This window comes from Gallinula chloropus, assembly GCF_964237585.1.
Source record: "Gallinula chloropus genome assembly, chromosome: 4".
Taxonomy (NCBI): Eukaryota; Metazoa; Chordata; class Aves; order Gruiformes; family Rallidae; genus Gallinula; species Gallinula chloropus.
Window position 1 is genome coordinate 65,015,758 of NC_140088.1, and position 24,821 is coordinate 65,040,578.

The 24,821-nt window shown below is 47.9% G+C and overlaps 1 protein-coding gene across 2 annotated transcripts in view; it reads left to right on the forward strand.

The window, feature by feature from the left end:
- The window catches only part of SLC4A4 (solute carrier family 4 member 4), a 149,285-nt gene that overhangs the window by 111,834 nt on the left and 12,630 nt on the right, over positions 1 to 24,821 (forward strand). For both annotated transcript variants that reach the window (XM_084263508.1, XM_084263507.1), the window contains exons 13-21: positions 2,792 to 3,063; positions 7,681 to 7,751; positions 10,232 to 10,420; positions 12,343 to 12,456; positions 12,810 to 12,971; positions 17,120 to 17,298; positions 18,529 to 18,601; positions 22,521 to 22,589; positions 24,283 to 24,456. In XM_084263508.1, the coding sequence (XP_084119634.1) occupies positions 2,792 to 3,063; positions 7,681 to 7,751; positions 10,232 to 10,420; positions 12,343 to 12,456; positions 12,810 to 12,971; positions 17,120 to 17,298; positions 18,529 to 18,601; positions 22,521 to 22,589; positions 24,283 to 24,456 (1,303 nt within the window). The remainder of the gene's footprint in view (positions 1 to 2,791; positions 3,064 to 7,680; positions 7,752 to 10,231; positions 10,421 to 12,342; positions 12,457 to 12,809; positions 12,972 to 17,119; positions 17,299 to 18,528; positions 18,602 to 22,520; positions 22,590 to 24,282; positions 24,457 to 24,821) is intronic.

Consider the following 24,821-nt stretch of genomic DNA (forward strand, 5'->3'; position numbering starts at 1 on the left):
AAAAAACGGATGGAAAGTCAGCCTGGAAAAGCGGATGGAAAGCGGGAGCTGCTGAGTGGGGAGAGTTCATCAGCAGAGCAAGGAGCTGGGGGAGGGGGGCACCTTTCTTTTCTTTCTTCAACTGGAATAAATGAGCAAGATCAGGAACAGACACACTATAGCGGTTTGCTTCTGGCAGGCAGGCGAAAGCCCAGGTGCAGCACGCGGAAGGAAAAAGGCAAGATGGAAAAACACTTTGTATGGTTCTGGGAGGGAGAAGGTGGTTATTTTTAACCTGAGGAGGAGGAGGTGGTTATAAAAGCTATTGTCCTAACAACCTGCTGGAGCAGAATGGCAGGATTTTTCAAGGGAGTCTTTCTCACAAGGAAATTGGAATCAAGTACTGTGATTTTTTCAATAATGTGTTTGTGGTTGTTCATATTCACAACACCCTGTTCCCCACTGGGAGCAAAATTAGAAAGACTTCTCATCTACCACTCATTTAAAGTTTGGCTCTGTGTGTGTGTGTGTGTGTATGGAGAGACATCTAAATAAGCCTCATGTGCCCAGCCGTGCATCTAGCTTTGGGTGCCTGCGGGAGCAATGTTCACCACCTTGCTGGACAATGGGTCGATGCTGCAGGGCGCTCCGGGTCAACTCACATCCTGGGTGGTAAGCTCTGCTCCCGTGCAGAGCCTCTCTGATGCCCACTGTGAAACAAGGCTTGGTCTCCAAGCAGGAAGCAGGGCACCAGGCTTCCCATGAAAGCAGAACCCCAGCCCTGCTGCCTTCCAGCTGCGTGGGCAGGCCATTGGGAAGGGTTCCCCTCCAGACACCTCGGAAAGAAAGGTACCGAGCCCACTGTATTGCGTATGTGAAATGTCCTGTGCTTTTTCACTTGCTCTGTGAGCTGCAGGAGTGCTGCAGGACTTTGAGGGCTAAAAAACAGTTTAAAACCTTTTGAAGTCCTTCAGTGGTGCGCGGCTTCAGTGGTGTGCAGTCAGAATGCCATCTGGGCTCCTGCCAGCCGCCTTCCCCGCGCTTGGTCAGCCGGATGGCAGCTCCTGCTTTCTGAGGCCCTGACACCAGATACTTCAGAGACCTGTCACTGGGGTGTTCCCCCACCCTCCCTACCCCCTCCCTGCCTTCTTTTTTTATAAATCATCACTTTATTTCTTCTTTGCTTCTCACCCCTCTTCCATGTCAGACTGTCACTGTGAGGAGGCTGCAGCCCTCCCTGAGATGTTCATGTACGATAAGCAGAAAGCCTTGCACAGCCTTGGTTTGAAGGTAGATGCCCAACCCTGTCTGACCCTACCTGGCATCTGTGAAGTTTGATGGGTTTTTTTTTTGGACATCTGCCTGTGGATGAAGGCTGACAGAGTGTAGAGGTGTGTAACAGCACACCGTGTCTACCTGGAAATAGTGTGTAAAAACAAGGGCAGCTTTCACTGCTGCTACGCAAGTTTTGAGGGAGTCCATCTGCAGAGAGGATGTGAGTAAATGGTGGGACCAGCCTGTAGCCAGCTCTACAGGTGTCCAGTTGTACCGAGTTGCAAGCACTCTACCAAAGGGTTTTCTATTGAGCTAAAACCACTGCTGGTACTAGGAACTAAGCCCCACTCTGAGGCACACATGGATGTCTGGAGAAGCTGGTGCTGACCCACGCCTGTCCTCTTGCCATGAGCTTTCCTGGAGGGATGGTGACTCAGGGCAATCCAGCAGTCTCCATCTCCTTTTCTGCTCCTGAGTTTCAGCTGCGTGTGGTTATCTGGTGTAGCCTGCATTCCTGAGGTGCCTTGAGGATAGCTTTGCTGATTTTTATTTAAAGACAGGCTCACAGGGAGAAGCTTTTAGTTTTCCTTCTAACACTTTATGTAGTTGGGGGAAGAAAAGGATAAACTCCAGGGCCCCATCCCCTCACGGAGCTTTCGGACACCATTAGAGACTTTGCTCTGTGATTTTCCACAGAAACTGCCCTTCCCTCTATGTCCTTCAACACGTCAGAGCTGCTGCCTTCCAGGGAAGACCAGCTGGCTGGGGCTGCCAGTCCCACCACCTCCCAGAGCAGGCTGTAACCTCCCTGGCAGGGCCTTATCTGTTCCAGTGTTGGCTTTTTGCATTTGCTGGGTCCTAAAAGCCTGCCTTTGGACTCTGAACTGTTGGGGCATGGCAGCCTAAAGCACCAAACAAGGAGCAAAGAAACTTCTGGAAAGGAATGGTGCAATTTGCTCCATCATCCTGGCAATGGGGTTTGTCATCTTCTTTGTACCTTTGTACTTCTTGATCTTCTGCTGATACTGTGATTTCTGCAGATAGCAAAAGGGCCTGGGAGATGGAAGCACAAGCTCCTGAGTGTGAGGCTTGACAGGAGGTAAATTTTCAGGAGGAGATTTGTAAACTATGTTTTTTGTCTTTGGCTGGTAAAAAGCTTTTGCATTGAGCTGCTCATGATCTGGACAGCTGGATGTTTGGCCCTTAGCTCTGCACACAGTTGCCAAAGGAGGATTTTTACTGGGAAGCTCTAGAAAGAGCTTGAAATCGTTGGTAATGTGTATTAGTGAAGGCATAAGCAAGAGTGATCACTTATGCATGCTTCTCCACCCCCTCAACTATTAAACTGCACCGCATATGTTCATGGAGTTGGCTGCCTGAGAACAGAGCGCTTGGCTCTTGGGAAGATGCTCTCTGAGTCTAAGTGACACAGGTCCCAGGGGCTGTGCCTTCAGCACTTCTCACTGGGAAGTCACCATCCCACATAGATTTATCTAACCCCAATATTTTCTGTTTCTGCTGCCCTGTCTTGTTGCAGAGACAATGATTTTGACTACCTGGAGTTTCGTCTTTGGATCGGCCTTTGGTCAGCCTTCCAGTGTCTCATTCTCGTCGCCACCGATGCCAGCTTCCTGGTCAAGTACTTCACCCGCTTCACTGAAGAAGGCTTCTCCTCCCTTATTAGCTTCATTTTCATTTATGATGCTTTCAAGAAGATGATCAAGCTGGCAGATCATTACCCGATCAACTCCAAGTTCAAGGTGGACTATATCACACATTACTCTTGTGCCTGTGAACCTTTAGATCCAGGTAAGAGAATGTTTAATTAGATCTCCAATTTGCAGATAGGAGATTGCTTTTGCTTTCTTTTTCTGTTGTGCCGCAGCCCAGATAATAAATGCATAGGTTAACCCTTCTTTATCAGGTGTCTTCAGATACCGTATCTCAGCCTTAGTGACAAAGGGAAAGTCTTGGCAGCCGACCTTCCTGGGATCTCCTCATGTGAGCATCACTGCCAGTGGAGAGGCTGTCTCTGTATCTTTGTCTCCTTGCATCCCTGCGGCTGATAATTCTCAATACCATTCCTCTGAGAAGTCTGTGGAGGGGCAGAAATGGTGGCCATGTCACTGCTGTGGTGCTCTGGTCACTCCTGGTATCTGCCGTGCCATTTTGTCAAGTGCAGGAGCAGGGTTTATTCAGGGCATTACCCAAACACAGGTAGTTTCCCACCTCCTGGCTGCATGTGCGAGTGGAAAAGCACAAGCAGTTCCCTGCTAGAGCGGAAGGGATGTACATCTAACAGTTGAGCCTGTGGCGGGAGCGTGGGCTGCAAGGCAGGCATTGCCAGCGTACGTATAGCTCTGGCAGCGCAACCGGGAACAAAAGCTGGGACCACTCCTAGGATCCTTCAAACAATGAGGAGTGAGTAAGAAACTTGGTTTGTGCTCAAAGTAAACTTCAGGTTATCTTGACACTCCTGTCAAACAGGAAAAGCTTCTGTTTGCTGCTGGCTCTGTGCAAAAGGTGTTGGGAACTGGATCCCTCGGAGCTGTGTGCTTGCGTCAGTTACCAGGTGTAAGATCTCTGCAAGCACTTGGATGTCAGTCTGGTTCTGCTGCCGTTTGAATGGCAGGGTGTTCTCTTTTTCAGAGTTAAGATGATGGGGAATGGTCAATGCCAAGTTGAAAGTCTCCATAATTTTTTGCCTGCAGCACAGACCCAGGGCAAATGGGGTGGTATGGCTGGAACATGTGGAGGAAACAGAGTGTGTGCCAGAAGCCCACATGTCATTTCATAAGAGATTTGTGCCCGGAAACAGTGCTGGTCTTGACCTTTGTAAGCAAGCTGGGGTGGATCAGCATGTGTGGTTTGATAGAGTTCATACACCCTCGCTGCCACGGTTCTCCTTCCATCTGATCTGCCACTTCTCCAGATGTTTCTTTCAGAGGGTAAAAATGACCTCCCTGTCATCATCTCCAAATGCTTCTCCCTTAGTTTTTCAAGTAGCATGGAATAAAACCTGAATGGGTTGAGTGACCAGATCATAGTGGAGTTGCTGACAGCAGTCTGTCCCAGTAACCCTTGGGGACTTGACTCCAGGCACACACATCTGCCTGAGTCTACAGCACATTGGGCACGAAGGCCATCAGAGGATGAAGATTGGAAATGGCAGACTCTCTGGGAATGGAGCAACTAACAGACTGATCCCATATTTAAACTCAGTCCAGGACAACCTCAAAAAATAATTTGAGGCTTCTGTGTGTCAAGCAGCAAGTGCTGGGGTTACACTATGAGCTGGGTCCTTCAGCTGTTCTCATTGCTTCCTTAGCAGCATGTTCTTCCACGGTGGATTTGATGCACGGAAGCAAGAAATTTTCCGGAGGAACAAGCAGCCTGCTAAATAGCCACAAGCATGTCAGTCGTGATGCTGTCTGGCTGTTCACAGGTCTGGAGTACACTGATCCAGGCATGTTTCTGTATAGCGGTGTCTCTCCAGGGGCCCAGACAGCATCCCTTACCAAAGGGAGCCCAGATTTCATTCCTGTTCTTAAATGAGTTTCCACATCGGCTGCTCATCACAGCTACAGCGAGGGGCTACTTTCTTACCACACAACAGTAAATCTGCAGCAAAGTAGCGAGTGCCAGCTGGGACAGAGTCGAAGCCAAACACTTTAACAAAGGGGCTCTGCGGCCCTTCCAAGCTTGCTTGTTTTTATAGATCGTGCCTTGCTCTGCACATGTACCTACAGCTGTGCAGCGGGAGGCAGTCTGTGACATTCTGCTCACCGAACGCAAGCGACCTTATTTGCATCCTGGGTATTTTTAAAGCCCTTCATGAGATGGCAAAGTAGAGGCAGAATGTCATCATTGCCTTTCTGGGGTATCTTCTAGCGGCTCAGCATGGTGTCAAAGACCAGGGATCTCAGGGAAAGGAGGAACTAGGACCTGGCAGCCCAGTGGGCTCTTTGTCCTTTGGCTTGGGATGAAGGCACTGAGAGGGATGGCACAGCATAGGATGAACGAGGAGATCTGAACTTAACCCAGTGCAAGCTGCGATCCCAGCAGTGTGGATGGATGCCTTCAAAACAAAGCTCAAGACCATAAGGTCCAGCAGCGGCAGGTTTTGTAAGCCATTAGGACGTGAATTACCCTCTGTGCTGCCATTTCCTCTCTGAAAGTTTGCAAGCTTTCTCTCATGCATTGGGAAATGGAATAAACATGCACGTGGCAGATTAGCAAAAGGGGACGCCTGGTTCTAGGAAACAAAGCATAATGTGGTAGCAGGTGCTTTCTTTCCAGCAATTTTCCTTTATAGCACAGATAACGCCTGCTGCTGTTGGGGTGTTGTAAGCAGTGCTTGATAAGCTGGCAGGATTGTACTGGGGAGGGAGGGCAGATTTGTTTGGGGTTGGTATTTTTCCCTCCAGGTAAGTTCAGGCAAACCTTTATTGACTTTTATCATGCCCCATGTGAAACTGACTCTTCTTCCCTTGCATTCGGGCATTTTACTCTTGGTTTTCACATCTGTGCCATTAAAATTTGGCTCCGGAGTTTCAGCATCAGCCCTCAGCTTGTATTGCTGGGTTTCTGTACTGGCCTCAGCCTGCACTCCCGCTTGCAGGGAATGCAGAAAGCCAGGTAGTGGCTTCTGGCCAGCCCCACCATGCTTTCCACAGGACCTTAAAATAATGTCTTTGAAATCACCAACGGGATTTGTATGTGCTCTGGCAATGATTACTGAGTGGGTCCCACGGAGACTTCCCTTTGATCCTTGCACCTCCAGGCTGGGGCTCTGAGCTAATGCACACCGGTTCATAATGAAGATCAAGAAGTTAGAAGGCAAAACCAGCAGCTGGACCCACAATCCATCCACTTCCAGGAGCAATAGCATCAACTGCTTAGCCAAAAGCGAAGTGTCAGGCCAGCATGCTTGAACGCTGAGGCGGCTTGTGGATGCACTGGAGGGGGAGTGGGGGTCTAGAAGATCATAGAATCTTTAAGTTTGGAAAAGACCGCTAAGATCAAGTCCAACCGTCAACCCAACACCACCATGTCTGCTAAATCATGCCCTGAAGTGCCATATCTGCACATTTTTTTAATACCTCCAGAGATGGGGACTCCACCACCTCTCCGGGAGGCCTGTTCCAATGCTTGACAGCCCTTGCAGGGAAGAAGCTTTTCCTAATACCCAATCCAATGACAACTTGCTGCTCCCTGCTCAGTGTGGTTTACTGAGTACTGACGTGACATGGTGAAGACCCGTGTTGAACCAGCAACCTTGCATGTTCCTACTCAGAGGGGACAAGCTGCTCCATCCAAAAGGTCTCTTAATCAAGCCTACTCAAGAGGGCTTGTACATGGTTGGAGATGGTGGGAAAAGAACATAAAGTGCTCCAAGAGAGACATTTATTATCTCTTCTCAAACTTGACCTCTCAAGAGAAGGATTGTGTGGTTTTACAGCTCTGTCCTCACAGCTTGACAAAGTCTCTGCACTCGGAGATCCCGGCCATCACGAGGAAGATGCTGGCAGCAAAACCCGTTGCAATGCTTTGAGGCACAGCAAAATCTCTGTCTTGACAAAAGTCGTGAGATCTTACTTGCCAAGGGCCTGGCAAAGATCGTCTCCGCATAAAGATGTCCTGCTACTTATTTAGAGCCTAGCCTGATTTCAGTAGTATAAAGGACAAATGCACTTACTCTTTCTCCAGCTAAATCCATGTGAACTATGCAATACTTTAATACAACTTAAATATTCTTACATGCATAAAAGCACATGCCAAACCTGAATAAAACTTGAGGACAGAGTTGACAAGCCTATTTTCAAGAAGGATTGCATTTCTAAATGAACTTTCAAAGAAATGATTTCTAATCCTGTGAAGACAAAAGGAAAACGTGTTTCATTGTCACAGTGACTGCTGCCCCCTTTCTTCAGAGAAACTATCTCCATCCTGTTGAGTTCAATTCCTTTCTATCTTTCTCTTTTTTTAACTCAAAAAATGCATTTGCACTAGATTCTGAAGTGCATTTTTTTATATTTTTGGGGTTGGGCATTAATTTTAAATTAATAATTAGGAGTGTTCTGTGGATATTTATTTTAATTTCTTTTAGTCCAGAAATCACTAGAAAAATAGTGCAAAGACATGAAGCATTTTGTTGTTTGTCTGTTACTCTTTTTTTTTTTTTAACAGTGAACTCCAAATACACCCTGTTGAGCTTTGATTTATGTTTCCCTTAGCCTTTTCTTTCCATTTTTTAGGTGATGGATGGTAGATGCTTTTGAGTCCCCCTGAAACACTACCTTTGTCTCACTTCACTTGAGGGATGAGGTTGCAAACAGGTTGATGGAGTTAGCAAACGATTTAGTGGTTGAAATTTGCTTTTGGGCACCATGCTCACAGCATTCCTTTTCCTGTCCTCTCTTGCAGTTAATAGCTCATTATTTAATGGGACAACAGTGCCGTCAGCCAGTGAGCTGTTTGATTCCTCTACCGAGATGGTAAGTGTCCCTTGTGAGGGGGGGGTTACGTGGTCTTTGAGGTCTGTAAGTGCCGCGCGTTACTGCTGGGCCATGCCGATAGATCCAGAATTGATGGCACAAAGAAAGTCCTCAGGCTGACAGTCCCCCACTGCTTGTGACACTGTGAAAATGGGACACTGCTCCTTCTGGCACACTCACTTGATCCTCCAAGGATTTCTGATAGCACTGCGTACAGAATGCTATGTGGACAGCTTGATCATATTAATTACACGCTAATAGCGGCTGCTTTCTTGCAGTCTGATCTCTGTGTGTGTTGGCAGGATGCAAATGGTTCTCCTGGTGGATTAGTCAGATGCCTGTGGCAGGACTGCAGTGGCAGGAGTGCTGCGGGCAGTCCTTCCTTTGCAAGGTCCTGTTTCCATCCCATTCTGGGATGCTTTTCCACATTTCACTCCGGTGGTGAGCTTTGGGTGATGGGGAGAATGAAATGGAGCTTGTTGGGGTCAGATACATGTGTGTTTGGTGCAGTGGAAGTAGGTTGAGGTGCGGAGTAACAACTCTGCTGAAGAATACAGATCGTACTTGCCTGCATTTCTTTTTCATGTAGTGGCAACTCCTGCATGTTGTCACATGGCACAGCAGAAAGGGAACGGTTTCTGAGCTGTCCACAGGCACTAGGAGCACGAGGCATAAACCTCAAGGCAAGAGCACAGCCCAAAGTCCCCAAGGGAGAAGTCGCAGGGTGAAGAAACAGAAGCGAGGTCTCCTGCTTGCTACCCAGGGAGCCAGCCCAGGGCACAGAGCTTAGCTATTCCCAGGCCTCTTTTTGGATGCCTTAGAGTTTCAAATGAAAAAAAAAAAGTCTGGGGACATGTGACAAGGATGTTCAGAATGGGAAGAGCAGCCCTGGTGCAAATTCTGTCAGGCAGTTGGCAGGTGGACAAAGCAACATTGCTCTGGGGAGGGTGGGTCCCCTAACAACAACATTTGCCCTCTTTTTTCTGCTCTCTGATCCCCCAATCTTGCCTATTGAACATTCCCCAGTGCTTATTTCTGCAGATACAAAATTGCAAAATGTAAAATTTGCCCCCGAATATTTGTTTTTTTTACTTGATTGTCCTGCTTTGAAAGCCACGCTCACTGTCCCCTGTGTTGCCATCCTGCAGCTGGCAGCCAGGGCAGCTCTGCCGAAATTCCAGTGATAAGGGACAAAGTGCTGTGGCTGGACGCCGCCCAGAGAGACAGCATGGGGAGAGCAGACATGGCAGCACCTTGTCAAACAACAGCACGGAGCTGGGTGTTTCCCAGTTGGGTTTTTATCTCTGTCTTGGGTTCAGCACACCATGGCTCAGCTCTTTGGATTCACGGCATTTGCTGAGGAAGCAAATCATGTGCAGCTTCAGACCACAGTGTTACAAGCACCCAGGTTGGAGGCACACGTGGGATGTATTTTTCAGCACACACACGAACAATATGCACTAATAGATGTGACAGGAGGCAGTGTCCCTTTTGCCTTCAGCTGCTACTTGACATATTTCCAGGATTTCTAATACACGTTTGGCATTTTTGGTTTTTCCTATTGGAAAACGTCACTTGTAAAGTGACGAAAGGGTATTTTCTTTCACCTGAAGAAAATACTTTCCTGGTAAATTGCTTGTTGGTCTGAATTAGTCTGTGCATGCATTTGTGATAAGCTCTCTATAACTTGAGTATTTTGAGTAAAATACTCTTTCCTGCGGGGATGAAACCCTCAGCTCTTGCTGAAATCAAAGGAGACCTTTGTATTTGGGGGTGTCAGGACATGCTGGGTCTGGAGGGCTCCTCAGAGGGGTAGCTGAACCTCAGCACCCTTCTGACTGCTTGCCTGGGAAACGGAGGGCATTTTGGTAACTCCAGCTGCATGGAGAAGGCGATCTAACATCATTCACAGCACGCACCAGCTTTTTCTTTGCACGTCCGGCATTCTCTGTGTGCTGATGGCACGCAGTAAGCATGGCGCTGTGTGTGCAGAGGCCTCCTGACACCAGCGGGCCTTAGGTGAGCTCGAGCCTTGTTTCTAGGTAGAGCAAGGGCAGGGAGGGTTCTGCTGCAGTCTTGATCCGAGAGAAGTAGGTTTGGGTTTGGTGTTGCTTCCAATGAACGAGCAATGGGGAGCAGATGGAGAAGGTGGTCTCAGGCCTCTCCAGCTTCTGCATGAGGTTTTCTGTGTTGCCTTTCCACTGGAGAGAATGCAGAGTGTGTCTGGTAGATGGCAGCTAAGGTCCAAAGAGATCTGTCTTCTTTCCAAGGCCCAGCTTGTCCTCAGTTCCTGGCTGCTATCACACTCTGTCCAGGTTAAAATTGATGCCGTCTCCACACAAGCACAGGGATTTTTAGCCTCTGCTCCATGCCTCCCTTTTCCTCCCAGGACTTTTCCGGATGCCCTGTCCCCATTGCGGTCCCAGCACAATCTGTGTTTGCTTGAGCAGAGCTTTATTGAAGTGTTCTTCTTTCTGCAGCACAACACCACCATTGACTGGCCATCTCTGACAGCGAAGGAGTGTTTGAAATACGGAGGACAGCTTGTGGGCAACAACTGTGGATATGTCCCTGACATCACTCTCATGTCTTTCATCCTCTTCTTTGGCACTTACACCTGCTCCATGGCCCTGAAGAAGTTCAAGACCAGTCGCTATTTTCCCACCACTGTAAGTACCTCCTTTCACCCTAGCAGTCCAATTCTTTATTTTTGGGGGGGCACAAAGATCAGCCTTCCTTTCAATATAGTTGTCACACACAGAGGCTTTGCAGGGAAGCCAGGTTGCATCGATCCTGGCTGATGACCCACGTGCACCTGGGATTGCTCAGCTTTCATTCTCTGGAGGGCACAGGTAAGGCAGCGAAAGAGCCAAAATGAGCCATAATCTGTCATGGGGCTGTGGCAGTGATTTATAATGTACTGATGACAACACTTCCAAGCAGAGATACACAATGATGTAGTTTATCAGCCTTAAGGAAGCAGAAGAGCCCTTCAGGTATATATAGTTTTAGCTGGCTGTTTCAGTGACAGCCCTTAGCGTGATGTCACTGCATACAAGCAGGTAAGCGAGCAGTCCAGGAGAGCAGAGACACATCTTTGATGTTGCCACAAAGCACTTGAAATACTCTGAAAGCAAAACGAAACTGTTGAATGCAACTATAGTCCATGCCTGGCCTTCCTGTCATGGTAGGGGCCTAAAGCGGAAAATCCCATAAGGATGACCTGAAAAACCTCTGCACTGATTGAAACCAGACTCTTCTCAAACTTACACCCTCTCAGGTGCATCTGCTTTGTTTTGTCCCTGAGTAAAGCTGCCACGACACGTGTGCGAGCTGGTGGTTTCCGTGTGTACCGACGCCTTGTTTCTCTCTGAGCCCAGCCTGCCCCCGGCCCCGCTGCATTGTTGGCATTCTGACACACGGGGATTTATCCTGCGTGGATGTTTACTGTTCCGCTGTGTTACAATTGAACCGCTATTATTTTTAATAAAAAGGAAACAAATTCCATCCAGGCTGGAATGCAGCTCAATTTATCTGTAACCATGTGAACCCTGGAAGCCTGGAAGGAACAACAGCTCTGAACAGGTCCCACAGTTGCAGGCAAACATAGTGGGTCCTGCCCAGTTTAATTCTGGGGTCTGGCCGGTGGTGGCTTTAAGTTGTCCTATTCCAATGGCTTTAGTAGAGTTGTGTTCTATAGGGCATGTTGAGGATTTAGCCAAGAAGCCTGGTTTGTTTTCCTGCCTGATTTATTGCTTCAACAGAAAACAATCTAACGTCAGCCAGTCATACAGAACATTTCGTCTGTCCTGGAAGTTCAGGTCTTTGCATCTTCTAAAGGGAAATATCTGACTGTTCCCATTGTCTGGTGTAAAATGCCATTTCTTCCATTTCCTGTTGCTTTTTTTTTATTTCTTCTTTGAGTCTGCATTGTAAATTCAGTCACATCAAAAGAATGAAGTCTGGGGTAACGCAGTATTTTTGTTAAAGCTACATACCTTGGGAATTCTGTGATAATAGGAGAAGCTCAATTCATGTCAAAAAAGTAGCCTCTGACTCTGCATAGAAAACTATGCATATTTGGACCCTAAAGAACCAGAGATCAGAAGGCAGACAGAAGTAAACAATACTTTATATATCTAAAGAAGTCACAATTTTGAATAGGTTTATTTGTAAATGTTCATAATCTGTTAATGTTGGAAGCTGACCCTGAAAAGTCATTGTGGCAGAGGAACTAGGCCTCCGTACCAGTGGTTGCTGGCTGCTGTCAAATGTAACAACAGTGAGACTGCCTTGAAGAACTCACGTGGGGGTTCCTTACAAAAGCAGTTTTCTTTTCCCTTAGGCTTTTTTTCATGTTTCCATTTAGGCTTAATTGTCTGGTTTTCAAACAACGCGATAAATAAACTACCAGGGCACATTTAAGCACAAAGCACCAGACGTGACAACACACGCCTTTGTTTCTATGAAACAAATTATGAGCTTTTATTGCCACCAAACAGAAGCCTGGAGTATAATGTAGAAACTAAAGCCTGGGTGAACTGGTGTTTTCTTGTATTAAGTACTGTTATGATGTCAACTTCTGTTTCAGGCCCGGAAGCTCATCAGTGATTTTGCCATTATATTGTCCATTTTGATTTTCTGTGGAATAGATGCCCTGGTAGGTGTGGACACACCAAAACTCATTGTGCCAAGTGAATTCAAGGTATGTCATTGCCAGCTTGTTTTGGTGGCCTTTGGGAGAAGTCCCCTTTTCTATCCATACACCTTGTGTGAAATAACTTGTCCTCAAAGCAGGAGAGTAGTCAGCTTTCTGGAAAGGACTGTTTTACTCAGACAATCTCCTCTTATTAGCATCTTTTTGGTTGGCAGATTTGTCTCCTCTAAATCCTCCCTCGATACTTTGAATCCTTTATTGCTGCTAATGGGAAGGATGAAGTCACAGAGCTCAAGTCTCTCCTTGTAGCCCCATTGCTGGAAGTACAAGTGTATTTAGGATGTCAACTCTTCTATGCAACTCTAATGCAAGCTTTCCTTTCCTTTCCTTTCCCTTAAAAGCCAACCAGTCCCGAGAGGGGTTGGTTTATCCCACCTTTTGGGGGGAACCCGTGGTGGGTGTACCTGGCTGCAGCCATCCCTGCACTGCTGGTGACTATCCTCATCTTCATGGACCAGCAAATCACAGCCGTCATTGTCAACAGGAAGGAGCACAAGCTCAAGGTGGGTGTGCTTTGTGTCTTGCATGCGTGCCAAGAACTGCCCAGTGCTGCTTCTGTTCCAGAGATGGAGGAATGCCCATGGCAGGGTTAAACATACATCCCACCACAGAAATGTCATTGCTGGTGTTTAACAATATTTATTTTTTTGACTAGTGTGGAGTCTTTGCCATGAAAACCACCAATTCAGTTGAAAATCTTGAACACTGCACAAACAGTGTTTGCCTTCCTCCTACAGCAAGAGCCCTGTGCAGGCCCAGCTCGCAGTATCTCGTTCAGTAACCACTTAGGAGTTGTGATTGGCTTCACCATTGTGCAGCCCGAGGCATTCCCACTTGAGAAGCTTTGGGATTGCTTCTCCCTTTTCCTTTGCAAACAGGTCCCGTGCCAGGGATAGTCACATCTCACCAAAGCAGCCAGCTCTCCATTCCCTTCCAGAGGAAGGAGGAGATTTAGACTCATTGCATCCTACCCCCTGCTTGTGGCAAAGGCCTGGCTAGAGCTAGAAGAAATTGGAGTAGCCCTCCTTTGGAGAGGTGGAACTTGTGTTTAAAGCCCCTTTTTGTGTCCACGTAAAACCCAAAGGTTTCTTAAAATCTTTAAAATGTTTTTGATCTTTCCCTACAAGAGCATCACTCTCCAACTGTGCACATGGGGAGATGGAAAAGGGAACTTACAAGCCAGTCAAAGTTCATAAAGAATACTTTTGTAAACAACATCTAGCTGCCCATCTAACCTTGCTGCCCCTGCAGTTCTGTTTGTGGCAATAGTACTGTCTACCTTAGAGGGCTGGATGAAGCTCATGTCAACAGCTACCGGCCCTGACCCCAGAGGTGGGGTTTGCCCTGGTAATCCTGCAAGATTTCACCATTTGAGGAGTTAGGAAAGGAAAGGAAAGAGCGTCTGTCCACAAGCATATGCTTGACACATCCGTCAGGCACGCTCTGCTCTTCCAGCAGGAGATAAGAAATCATTAAATTAAATGTGGTCAGAAACTGGTTGATGTCTGTCATTGCCAGTGTTTGCTTGTGTAGGGTAAACTCAGGCTACCCAGCAAAAGTGGCTACGCAGAGTACCGAAACTGTTCATCCCTTGGAAATAAGTCCCCACGTCTGATGTAAGGAAGACCTAGGAAGGATAGGTTGCTTTCCAATGAGGGTGCTCAGCAGGCATTCTTTCTGATGTTTTTTTCAGCAAGGCTTTCAGGAAGATGACTGGGGCCAGCAGAACGTTCTGATGGCTTGCTGGCAGGCAAGCTGGCAGGAGCTGGCAGGCTCCAGTTCCCAAGAGAAACTAGTCCCAAACTCAAGTCCAGCTAACACAAACCTCTCCTCTAGCATCAAATAACTCTTTAACATCTAATTTTCTTCCTACCACCTTCCTCCCTCAAGGACACAGGCCCATTCTCTATCATCTCCCATTCCCTACCATCTGCCACCGTTTCTAAGGAGAGTGAGTTGTTCTGTGCTTGTGGTCAGCTTTCTTCTTGCACTTCTGTCATAGACTATAAGGGGATGCTTCATTTAATCTGATGCATCAGCATGTAAAGGAAAACCAGGGTGGACAGAGTAGGCACACCAGGCCATGCAGGGATGTGCAGAGAGTGCCCATTTCTGGAGACTCAAGCTTGTGGTGGAGAGAGGCTGTGAGCTTGGAAGGGCCTCCTCTCTTCAGAGCTTAGCTTTGACCTGAGCTGGGACTGAACTGTCGCTTGCACAGCGCTGTGTTACTGCACCCAAGCCAAAATCTCCCTCACCTTATCACAACGGGCAAAGTTTCTCTGGGTCTGGTGAGCCTCGATCACTGTCTGTATCACGTGAGGCAATCCCTGGCAGATGTTCCCAGCCACCGGCAGAGCAAGGTCTCTTTGTGTCGTGGCCATCCCCGAGCGGGCACGGCTCAGCAGTGTGGCTGTCAGCTGTGCTGAGGGAGATTTTTGGGGCTCCGGGGCAATCGTGGGGCCCCACAGGACCCCACCTGTGGTGAATCTGGCCAGAGATGGCCCAAGTACGACAGCTGTGTTGGCTGTACAGTGCTGTAAAATGCAAGCAATAAGCTGAAGGGATTTGGGGCATACCAAGGGCAATAGCTGCAGTTGGATGTTATTTAAAGAAGAGCTTTATATCTGCTGACATATAACTGCCTAGGATGTACTACTGTTTTTAAAATAAACTTTCCAGAGTGGTGCTATGCAGCTTTTCGTGCCCGTAGGGTTCTTCCTTTCCCTACACAGTCAGTTCTATTGAAAAATATTAAATTCCTGTAAAAGAAGACTCTCCCTTCCTGCTAACAGGACACGTTTCAAGTTGTCAAACCTGTGAGAGTAAAGACTCCCTCAAAAGCCACAGGCAGTGCTGGGTCGTTGTTTAGATACCCCGGGCTTCATTTTCTTAGTCACCGTAAGAATATATTTGCTGGTTTTCGCCCATGAAGAAGGGGCCCCTCATCTCTTCAAGTTATGGGCACTGACTGTGGTTGTGCTGTCAACACTGGGTGTAGTTTTTTAGTAACAAAGTATAAACACTCCAGCAAAGCACTGTTTAATATAAAAAAAAGTATTTCCTGCTTCCTTGTAATGGTTGTGAGCGCGTGCTTTTGTTTAATTGGGGGTTCTTGTGCACAACCCTGCTCCTCCTCACCAAGAAGCACCTCTGTGCAAGAAGCACACAAAATCTACTGTAGGCCAATAGAAGGATGGGGGTTCTTTCTTGTTAGTGCCTTGCTAAAGTCTTGGCAGGGTGTTGCTAAGTGCCCATCCCGGTGCTGCTAGCCAGCCAAGGTAAGCAGTGCATGTATGAGGAAAACAATGAGGACTATTCAAGAGGAGCTGGGTTGCTTTCCCTCGTGGGTCACCCAAGTAGGCCTGGATCATTTGTTCTTTCCAATAAAATCAAGTTGAACAGGGTTAAGAAAAGGTGAATCTTCTTGAAAATAGCAAACCTTGGAGATTTGTCTAGTATTTTTCTAAAGATCCCTTTCTTTGGTGGCTCTTTCATTTCTTCCCTTCTTCTCTTGGCACAGAAGATTGGTGGGTTTCCTGTGGTAGCTCATTAAAGGATTAAAGAAAAGATATGGGGTCTTTAAAAAGGATGAAGAATGAGGACAGGTTTCTCCTTTTGATAGTGCATCAGCTATTGTTGTTGCTTTCCGCAGGAGAGCACAAGGCCAGGTGTTGAGGGACAAGCCTCCAGCACGAGGCATGACCAGCCAGGCTCCAACCATCTGTGAAGTCCCGACTGTAAGATCCCACAGTCGCTTCCTAGCCTAAATACAGGAGTTCAGAGCTGAGACAGCACATGGCACATGTTACCTTGAGGCAGGCACCATGTTTCTGTACAACTGTTTTCAGGTAGACTTCATTAAGTTGTTACACCAAGAGCCATTCAACGGCAGCTGCTTAAAACTGACGTGAGGCTTTTAGATGGTTTTAAAGGGCGGTTTGGGTGTTTAAAGCTCTCTGTGTGTCCAAGCTGTCACTTGCACAGATGTGAGATGACTTGGTGCCCAGAGGTGATGATCTTGGCCTCCCATGACACCCAGAGAAGTCCTGTGTATGCGTAGCCGAGCGGGAGAACAAACGGCTTGCACTGGCGCCGTCCCCGCTCTGCTTTGCAGACGGTCTTGGTCCGCCTGTCCCCTCTGAACTCTCTTGCTGCCATAACGGTCTCGTGCCTTGAAAAAGGCCGTTGTGGGTTTTGTGTGAGGTACATATATTGAGAGCTTGGTTACATGATATGCCGTGTATCTCACCAAACACTTTTTGGGGAAGGTGGTGGTCTCTGATTGTCTTTAGCTCATGGTCTGCGGTATCCCATGTCCCTGTGAAGAGCTTTTTGATGGCAGAGCTTTGTACCAACCCCACTTCCAAGCACTGTGTAGTCTGCACGAGCCAGACTGCTTGCCAATCTGCTGCTCTCCTATGCTTGTTGCACATGGCTGTTTCCAGAGCTTGCCAGAACTGCACTACTTACCTGCTTTCCCGGGGTAATTCCTCCTTTAAGGAACAAAGTGTCCTGCTCGAGTATTGTTTATGACCATTTCTGTTGGTTAAAAGGCTGCTTGATGAGTGTCCTTCTGTTGCAGGCTAGAACCCTGGCCCTTCTGTAAGTATTTAGAATTATTAAGCTGAAGGTTGTCCATCTTCCTTCACAGAAAGGTGCTGGATATCATCTGGATTTGTTCTGGGTGGCCATTCTGATGATCATATGCTCCTTTATGGGTCTGCCTTGGTATGTTGCTGCTACTGTGATCTCCATTGCTCACATTGACAGCTTGAAGATGGAGACAGAAACTTCAGCTCCTGGAGAACAGCCCAAGTTTTTGGGAGTGAGGTATGTCAAACCAGAAGGGTCTTAATTGCCTGTTTGCCTGCAAAGATCAGCTTGTACAATAAATTCAGGGTTCGGGGGGAATTGATGAGAACTCCTGCACATCTTCAGATCAGCTGTGCATCCTTTACAGCTCTGGTTTGTATGCAGAGGATATATCCGGTTAGAAGCTTCTCTGGCATAGCCCTTTCGCAGGCAGTCTTTCATGAAAAGGAAGAAGACTGTTGTAGAAGGCAGAAGTCACCCCAAAATACACAAAGATACACAGAGCGAGCTCTGGTGCCCATGGGGCACTGTGAAATTGTCATGAGGAATTTAATTTTGCTTTCTTCGTTTTTTCCAAACCTGGCTGTGACATTCAGCTGTGCAAGTCTCGGGACAAATCCCCATGTAACTACTCAAAAGTTTCTTCTGCCAGATCAGGCGCGGCTTTCCAGTGTTTGAGAAAGGAGAGAAGTTTACTGCAGAGTCCTTTATCCACAGAAATTAGACTGGTGTTCATTAGCAAGTGTAACTGTAAAAAAATATAAACCTGTCATGCCTAGAGCAACCAGCTCTGCTTCACCAATCTAGCAATTTTTTTCCGCTTTTAGTTGCCCTAATTAAGTAGCCAGAAGTGCCTTCAGTAGGGGCACGTCTGGAAACCAGGCTGCTCGTTTAGGCAATTAAATAGAATTGTAATGGCCTAACTTACAGTACTCCGAAACATTCCTGGGAAAAGTATTTTTGGATGTAGGGCAGTGGCTGTGGGTGCCCATGAAGGCAGGTGTTCAGCACCCCACAAATCCTGCACCATTTATCCTCGTGCTGGATTGCTGTGGCCAGGACTCAATGTGCCATGAAATGCAGCGTGTGGAGAGCTCACGATGTGTCATGTGTTTGCATGCTGTAACTCGGGCAGTGCAGAGAATTTGGATTGCTAGTTAACGGTTCCTAATGTTTAACATGTAAACACACTCCTCCTCACTCAGTAGCAGCCTTCTGTTGATCCACAAACAGCGGGGCCAGGGCAGTGTACAAAACCTGGTCTTGTGTCTGATAAAACGGTGTATGAGGCTTGGTGAGGATGAGGATACCAGCCTGATGCTGCTGGCTCGTGAGCGCTGGTCTGCTTTGAAAGTGGGGCTGCAAAAACGAGTTCTCGGGCTTTTTGTTGGTTTTGAGTGGTCATAGAAGGAGTAAAACCAGAGCAAGTGCTGAAGCCATCCTGCTCACACGGTGATTTTGTTTCAGGGAGCAGAGAGTCACTGGAATCATCGTTTTCATTCTGACCGGTGTGTCTGTCTTTATGGCTCCCATCCTAAAGGTAAGGATATCACCTTCTCTGCTTCCTTCCACCGACACTCTGCCACAGCAACTATCAGGCTCTTTTGATGCTGTTTAGAAAGCTCATCAGTGAAGTGTGGAAAAGGAGATTAGTGACAATTACTGATGGAGTTTTGCAGTTTTCTGGAAGCTTGAATGCAAACCTTTTGGAAGAAAAAAAATAATATCGTTGTAGTGTGCTAGATAGTGACAGAGTTCAGGGTGGGTGGTCTTGGGGCTGTGGCTTTTTGCATTTTGAGATTTTTTCCTCCATGTTTGCATTAAGTTTCCTTTTATTTTGCAATCATATAACTCTACTGTGCCCATGTTTTATGGAAAATTTATTGCGGATAAAGCTTGAGAGCCTTATGGCAGCATGATGGAAGGATGGTTGGCGATGCAGTAGAGTTGCCACACAGAAGACACAGGTGAACAGACAAATGTGTAGTTTTAAAAGCACGTTTGAATTCATTTCAGTGAGTGCACGTCTTGACACACATACCTGAAGAAAATCTTAATTTGGTGCTTGCTCATTGTCGGCTGTGTGCATGGCCCACTGAGAGGAGGGGAGGTTTGATGAATGCGCAGAGCTTAGTGCTTATGGTTTTAGTCCGTGGGTACAGTTTTGGCCAGAAGCCTTCAGGAGCAGCGCTGCTGCCTTGTACAGGTGCCAAGGCAGCACACCTCAACAGTGTGAAGCTCCGGCATCTTGCCTGGCTTTTTTGTACAAAACTTCAGCACAACAGTCAAATTGTGACTCTTCTAGGCTGGATCCTCCTAGAATAGCACATGCCTTATTGCTCAGAAACGACGCCCAGCTCACCAGTATGGAAAACGTGTTTCTGGAAGAAGCATGGTGATCAAATGTGATTTCATCATCTCCCGAATTGTTTTTCTTGTGAGGTTAGCTAAGGCTCTGGACAGACAAGTTGTTGATGTTCCATTTAATCCAGGTAGGTAGCTATTTACCAAGACCTGAAATCAGTTGGCACATAGCCACAGAGAAACACTTCCTTAATGGATCATCAGATCATAGAACGAAACTGGAAAACCTGTTTATCTGTGTCCTGTGGAGGATTCTGCCTTCTCCAGGGACAATGATTTAAAGTGGCACCAAATGCAAGCACAACAGATGTCAGCTGCAAAATTCCACCTGTGTGGGTCCATTAACCGATGGAACCTGCAGAAGGTGACAAAACAGTAACATACATACTGAAGTGGTGGCACCACGTGTCCTAACTCAATGATGGAGCAGAGAGGTGTCTGGAGAAACATTTCTGGAAGAGGCCAGTGAGGTTTCGGTCGTGAGGAGGTTGGAAGCCGTGGAGGCTGGGAGGCGCAGTTAGGTGTGAGCCTGGCGGGGAGGAGGCAAACAGGGAGCGATGATGCTGCCTGTGTACCAAGTGGAGAAAGTGGCTTTACAAAGTCGGCGCGTGCCTGTTTGTGATTCCTGAGGTTGTGTTTACAACTGGCAAGTTTTTGTGTCCTGGTAACAGTTTCCTCCTCTGCACAAACAGGCATTTCCGTGCTCTTAATTTAATGGCTGATTGTAATAATTCTGTTTGTTAGTTCATGTGACCTTTCCCTGCAAGATTTCCCTTCCTCTATTCCACTGGGGTCTATTATTTCCCCTGTTATTGCTTCATTCATTAATTATTTGCCTGTGCTTCCCCTAAGAAGGCGTACAGGGAGGATCCTCATGGGAGGATGCCTGAGGATAAATCGGCACGCTCCTCGCCCACGTGCCAGCGAGCAGTACCTGGCAGTGTTTCAGGACCTTTGAACAAACTCCAGTGGCAGGGTCTCCTCTGCTAAATGCATTGCAGAACATTTATGTCTTCTTACAACAGCAGCACACCGAACACTATGGACCCCAAATGCAGTAAAGCAGGCGGTCCACAGAATAATCTCATCTTTGTTTTATGTGGGCTTTGCAGAGTTTGTGCTGGTTTTCAGTGTCACTGATGTTTCTGCTTAGTTGTGGCAGATCTCCACAGAAACATCCTCGGCCCTGCTAGGAGAACGACAGGCACTTTCCTATAAATACATCTTTAGTTCTGTTGGCCAGCAGCAGGCTTGCTCGGAGTGCCCAAGCCAGAAACCCCATCGTTAGCGAAGGCTTTGCCAAAAGAAAGTCTTCCAAAAGGAAAGTGTGCTTGCTACTCTGCAGGCTAACGTGCTGAAGTTTCACCCAGGGAGGATTTACAGGATTAGTTATCATGGAATGGTGAAATAATATTTGGGACTTTTTTTTATTTTTATTTTTAAAAGGAAAGAACTAGAATGTGAAGGAAGGAGAGCAATGTAAATGAACTAGCAAGCTAAACTACAAAAGCCTCCTGCCCCCCTTGCCCCAGGAGGTAGTATCTTGTGCCATCTAGTCCCTTTGGATTGGAAGCCCTGGGCCACCCACAGCAGTGCGACCCACGTGCTGGCTCCATGTCCGTCCCCGTGCCGGCACGGTGGCAGCAGACCATTGAACCCGGGCTGCGGGGGAAACGTCTGGCTTTTCATGTGAAGTATGGACAGGGCTCGCTCAAAGGCGCAAATAAACCCAACAGGAGGGTGAGTCAGCAGTCGAGGGTACCATAAAAGATAAACCACTGGATAAGCGCCGTGTTGTTGGCCTTTCTAAGGAGCCGCAAGAGGAGGTGGGAGGGCAAGCGCTCCTCCTGCGCGGCTGGGCCGGCCCGGGGCTGCGCGGGAGCCTTGGCTGTGCTGCGGCTGCCGTGCGGTGGCGGCTGCCCGTCATTGCAGGAGGGCCTGCCTTCAGCGGCGGCGGCAGAGCTCTTTCCGCCCTTCTTGGGTTCGAATGACTCCCACAAAGGCCGTTATTCACCTCCTGCGTGCCATTTGCGGCCAAGCATCCCCATTCCCGTCACGCCGGGCTGGCTGCGCACCGTTCCGTTGCCGAGGAGCGCTTCCCCGGCTTGGCAGCTGCACTGAGGCTTTTGCCAGCAAGGAAAGGCTTGTGCCTCAGGTTGGAGGGACAGATACTTCACAGAATCACAGAATTTCACAGAATCACAAGGTTGGAAAAGACCTTGAAGATCATCGAGGCCAACCATTCCTGTCCTCTGCTAAACCATATCCCGAAGTACCTCATCTACCTTTTTTTAAAACACATCCAGGGGTGGTGACTCCACCACCTCCCTGGGCAGCCCTGTCAACTCTTTCAGTGAAACATTTTTTCCTAACATCTAATCTGAACCTGCCCTGGCAGAGGTAACTTGTCCTTACCCTGCTCCTCCCTCGTGTCTGAAGGAAGGTGTCCCGGGTGGCAGAACCAGCGATGGAGGCATGGGCCATGCTAAGCGCCTGAGGGAGCAGAAACTGTGTTAGAAAGGACAGGTCCTGCCAGAGAAGAAAGCAACTCACAGTCTGGTATTTATGAAGAGTTACAGATGAACGTGAGTGAAAGACCAGAATGGTCACAAATTTGGTTGGCATGACTCTCATCACTGAGGTGTACCATGGGACCCTTTCTGGATGGATTTCTATGGCTTCCTGAGCCAGGCATAACATGGTGCCTTTTCTTCTTTACCTTTTTCTACTCTCACCCAAACCCAAGAGGTGAAATGTAGTTTGAAGCTTACTGTAATGTGTTTACTCTTCTTTAATTTGCTGCCTGATTGGCACTGGCTGGTTTCATCCCCTTTGGTTCTTGGAGAGACGTCCAAGTCCCAGTGAACCGGAGAGCCCAGGGCTTGTTCAGCCCCTGCCCTTCTCAGCCCTCTGGTGATCACAGAAGTGTTCTCATGGCTCTCAAAACACAACAGGAGGGTCACTCACTGTATTAGTCTGCATTGTCTGCTTTGTAGGTGCAATTTGAGTTGCTGGCAGGCTAGGAATTATGTCCCCTCCTGGTGCATAATGTCTCGAGAGGTTGTTCACTCTGTTTCTATTGCTCTTCCCCGCAGTTCATTCCCATGCCTGTGCTCTATGGTGTCTTCCTCTACATGGGTGTTGCATCCCTCAACGGTGTACAGGTGAGTTCCTCCAACGGCTGGAAGCAGACGCCCCACTGAGCCTTCTCCATAAGATAGCAATCATTGACGGGTACAGGGTTTCTTTCATAACCCTCCAGCCTTTCCCTTCTCCTTCACCACCTCCTTTTCCTTCCCAAGAAACCCGGGGAGGGTAGCAACTGTTTACAAACATTGCCACAGGCTGGCTGTCCTGAGGTTCAGACCCAAGCAGAGCGATGTGCTCAAGTGGGAGTGCGGCCAAGTCTGGTCCCTGCAAGCAATGGCAGGTGCTTTGTGAAGACCCGGGGTCCATGTTCCCCCCACTGGCTCAGTGATGCTGAGGGAAGTGTATTCTTGAAGAGGCCCCTGTGCTCGTTCCCGGCATGGTTTGGGGTCCTGTGCCGGGATGTCTGTCTCAGACTGAAGGAAAACAAGGGAAGATGATTTATGGAGGAAGGGTTATTCCGTAATGTTAACGAGCAGGAACATTGCTGTGTGCCGGGGAGGGGAAGCCAAGCCCTTCTCTTTGTCGTTGAGGAAATGTTACGTAAGGAGCCTTTCTCACAGTGCAGTGTCTGTAATTGGCCCTAGGAAGCTGGAAGTGGTTTTTGTTGCTTTCTGGCACCCTATTAATTGTGGCCTTTCTTTTTAGCGCCTGGTTGTGCTCTAACGGGAAAGGACTGCCTGTTCTGTGAGCACCACGAGAATTTCCTTGGGTATTCTTTAAAATGGCCCTGGCTTTCATTCACTTGTGTGAGATCCATCTGGTCTCCGCAGTGGGCAGCAAGCCCACATTCGGCCAGGGGACAACGAGGGGATTGTAACATTCACCCTGGGGTTGGTTCTTCTGGAGGGGATTTCCCCTGCTGCCCCGGCCCAGGTGGTCAGGGGAATGGGCAGCTTGTTTTCCCCTGATCAAGGATGTTTTTCACTTGATGAGAAATCCTGATTTTGGTGTAACTCCAAGTCCATCCAGTCCTGCTTGGGGCAAGGGACGATGCCAGAAAAGCTGCCCATCTTACTCACTTTTCAGTTTGCTGCCTTTCTGTTCTCTGGTAACCTGATGTCTGCCCTCACCTCTGTTCACCTCTGCTCCCGATTTATTTGGCAAAAAAAAGCATTGTTTTTAAATGCTGAATGTCTTTTCATTGGCAGGAGCGGGACAGGGGAGGGTAGCAGAAATGTCCCAGAGTTTGGTGGTGACTGTATTTTTGGCATTCATCTTGTTTGGAATTCATCTTCTTTTCTCTGCTCTTTGGGTAGCAAAGGGCTCCCTTGAAGAGAAAATGCCCTGTGTGCAGCCACAGCAGATCAAGCTCGTTTGAAGCCAGCGGAGCCATTTCCGCTGACACCTCCGTTCCAGGCACACACACTGATCACCAGAGCATGAGGAATCTTGCTCCATGAAACAAAGGCACCTCAAGGCCTCGCTTTGCGAGATGCTTTGCTCCCATGTCTCTGTTTAGTTCCCCAATATAGAGTAGACCCAGAACCTTCCCTTGAAATAACTGAGTTGGTACATCTAGCCCACCCTGCCTCAAGCACAAGTCAATCAGGATAGAGAAGCTGTGCTAGATTTTCTACTAGGTTTATTTTATGGAAGGAAAGCAAATTGATTCCAAATCACACTTTGTAGTGGAGCAGCGCTTTCATATCTTTCTTTTTTTGGTGTGTCCTGGGTTTCATTTAAACGCCTGTTTCTTTTCCTTTCCAGTTCATGGATCGTCTGAAACTGCTCTTGATGCCTCTGAAACACCAGCCTGACTTCATCTACCTGCGCCACGTCCCGCTGCGCAGGGTCCATCTGTTCACCTTCCTGCAGGTGGTGTGCCTGGCCCTCCTCTGGATCCTCAAGTCGACCGTGGCTGCTATCATATTCCCTGTCATGGTAGGCGATGTTCTCCTTCACGTCCCTCCCTGTCACAGCCTGTGCCCTTCCATGTGCGGTCATACTCTCCCATAAACAGGCAAATCCAGCCTCTCCCTGTCACATCCCTGGCTCGGTGCTCGGCCTCCATTTGCAGTGCTGATGTAAGACTGCATGAGGTCGGCGTGGCCGTGGCTTCCACATAAACCCCGTGGAAGAAAACAAGCCTGGAAAGTTAATTTTTTCCAGAAAGGTGTAGGTAGCGTTGACCATTCCTGGCTGCCAAGGTTAGGTTTGACCATGTTTTCTCCTTGAGCTGCAAAAATGAACAAGAGGTGCATTGTTTTCCTATTTTAGGCTGCACTAATTACCACACAGAAAATGTC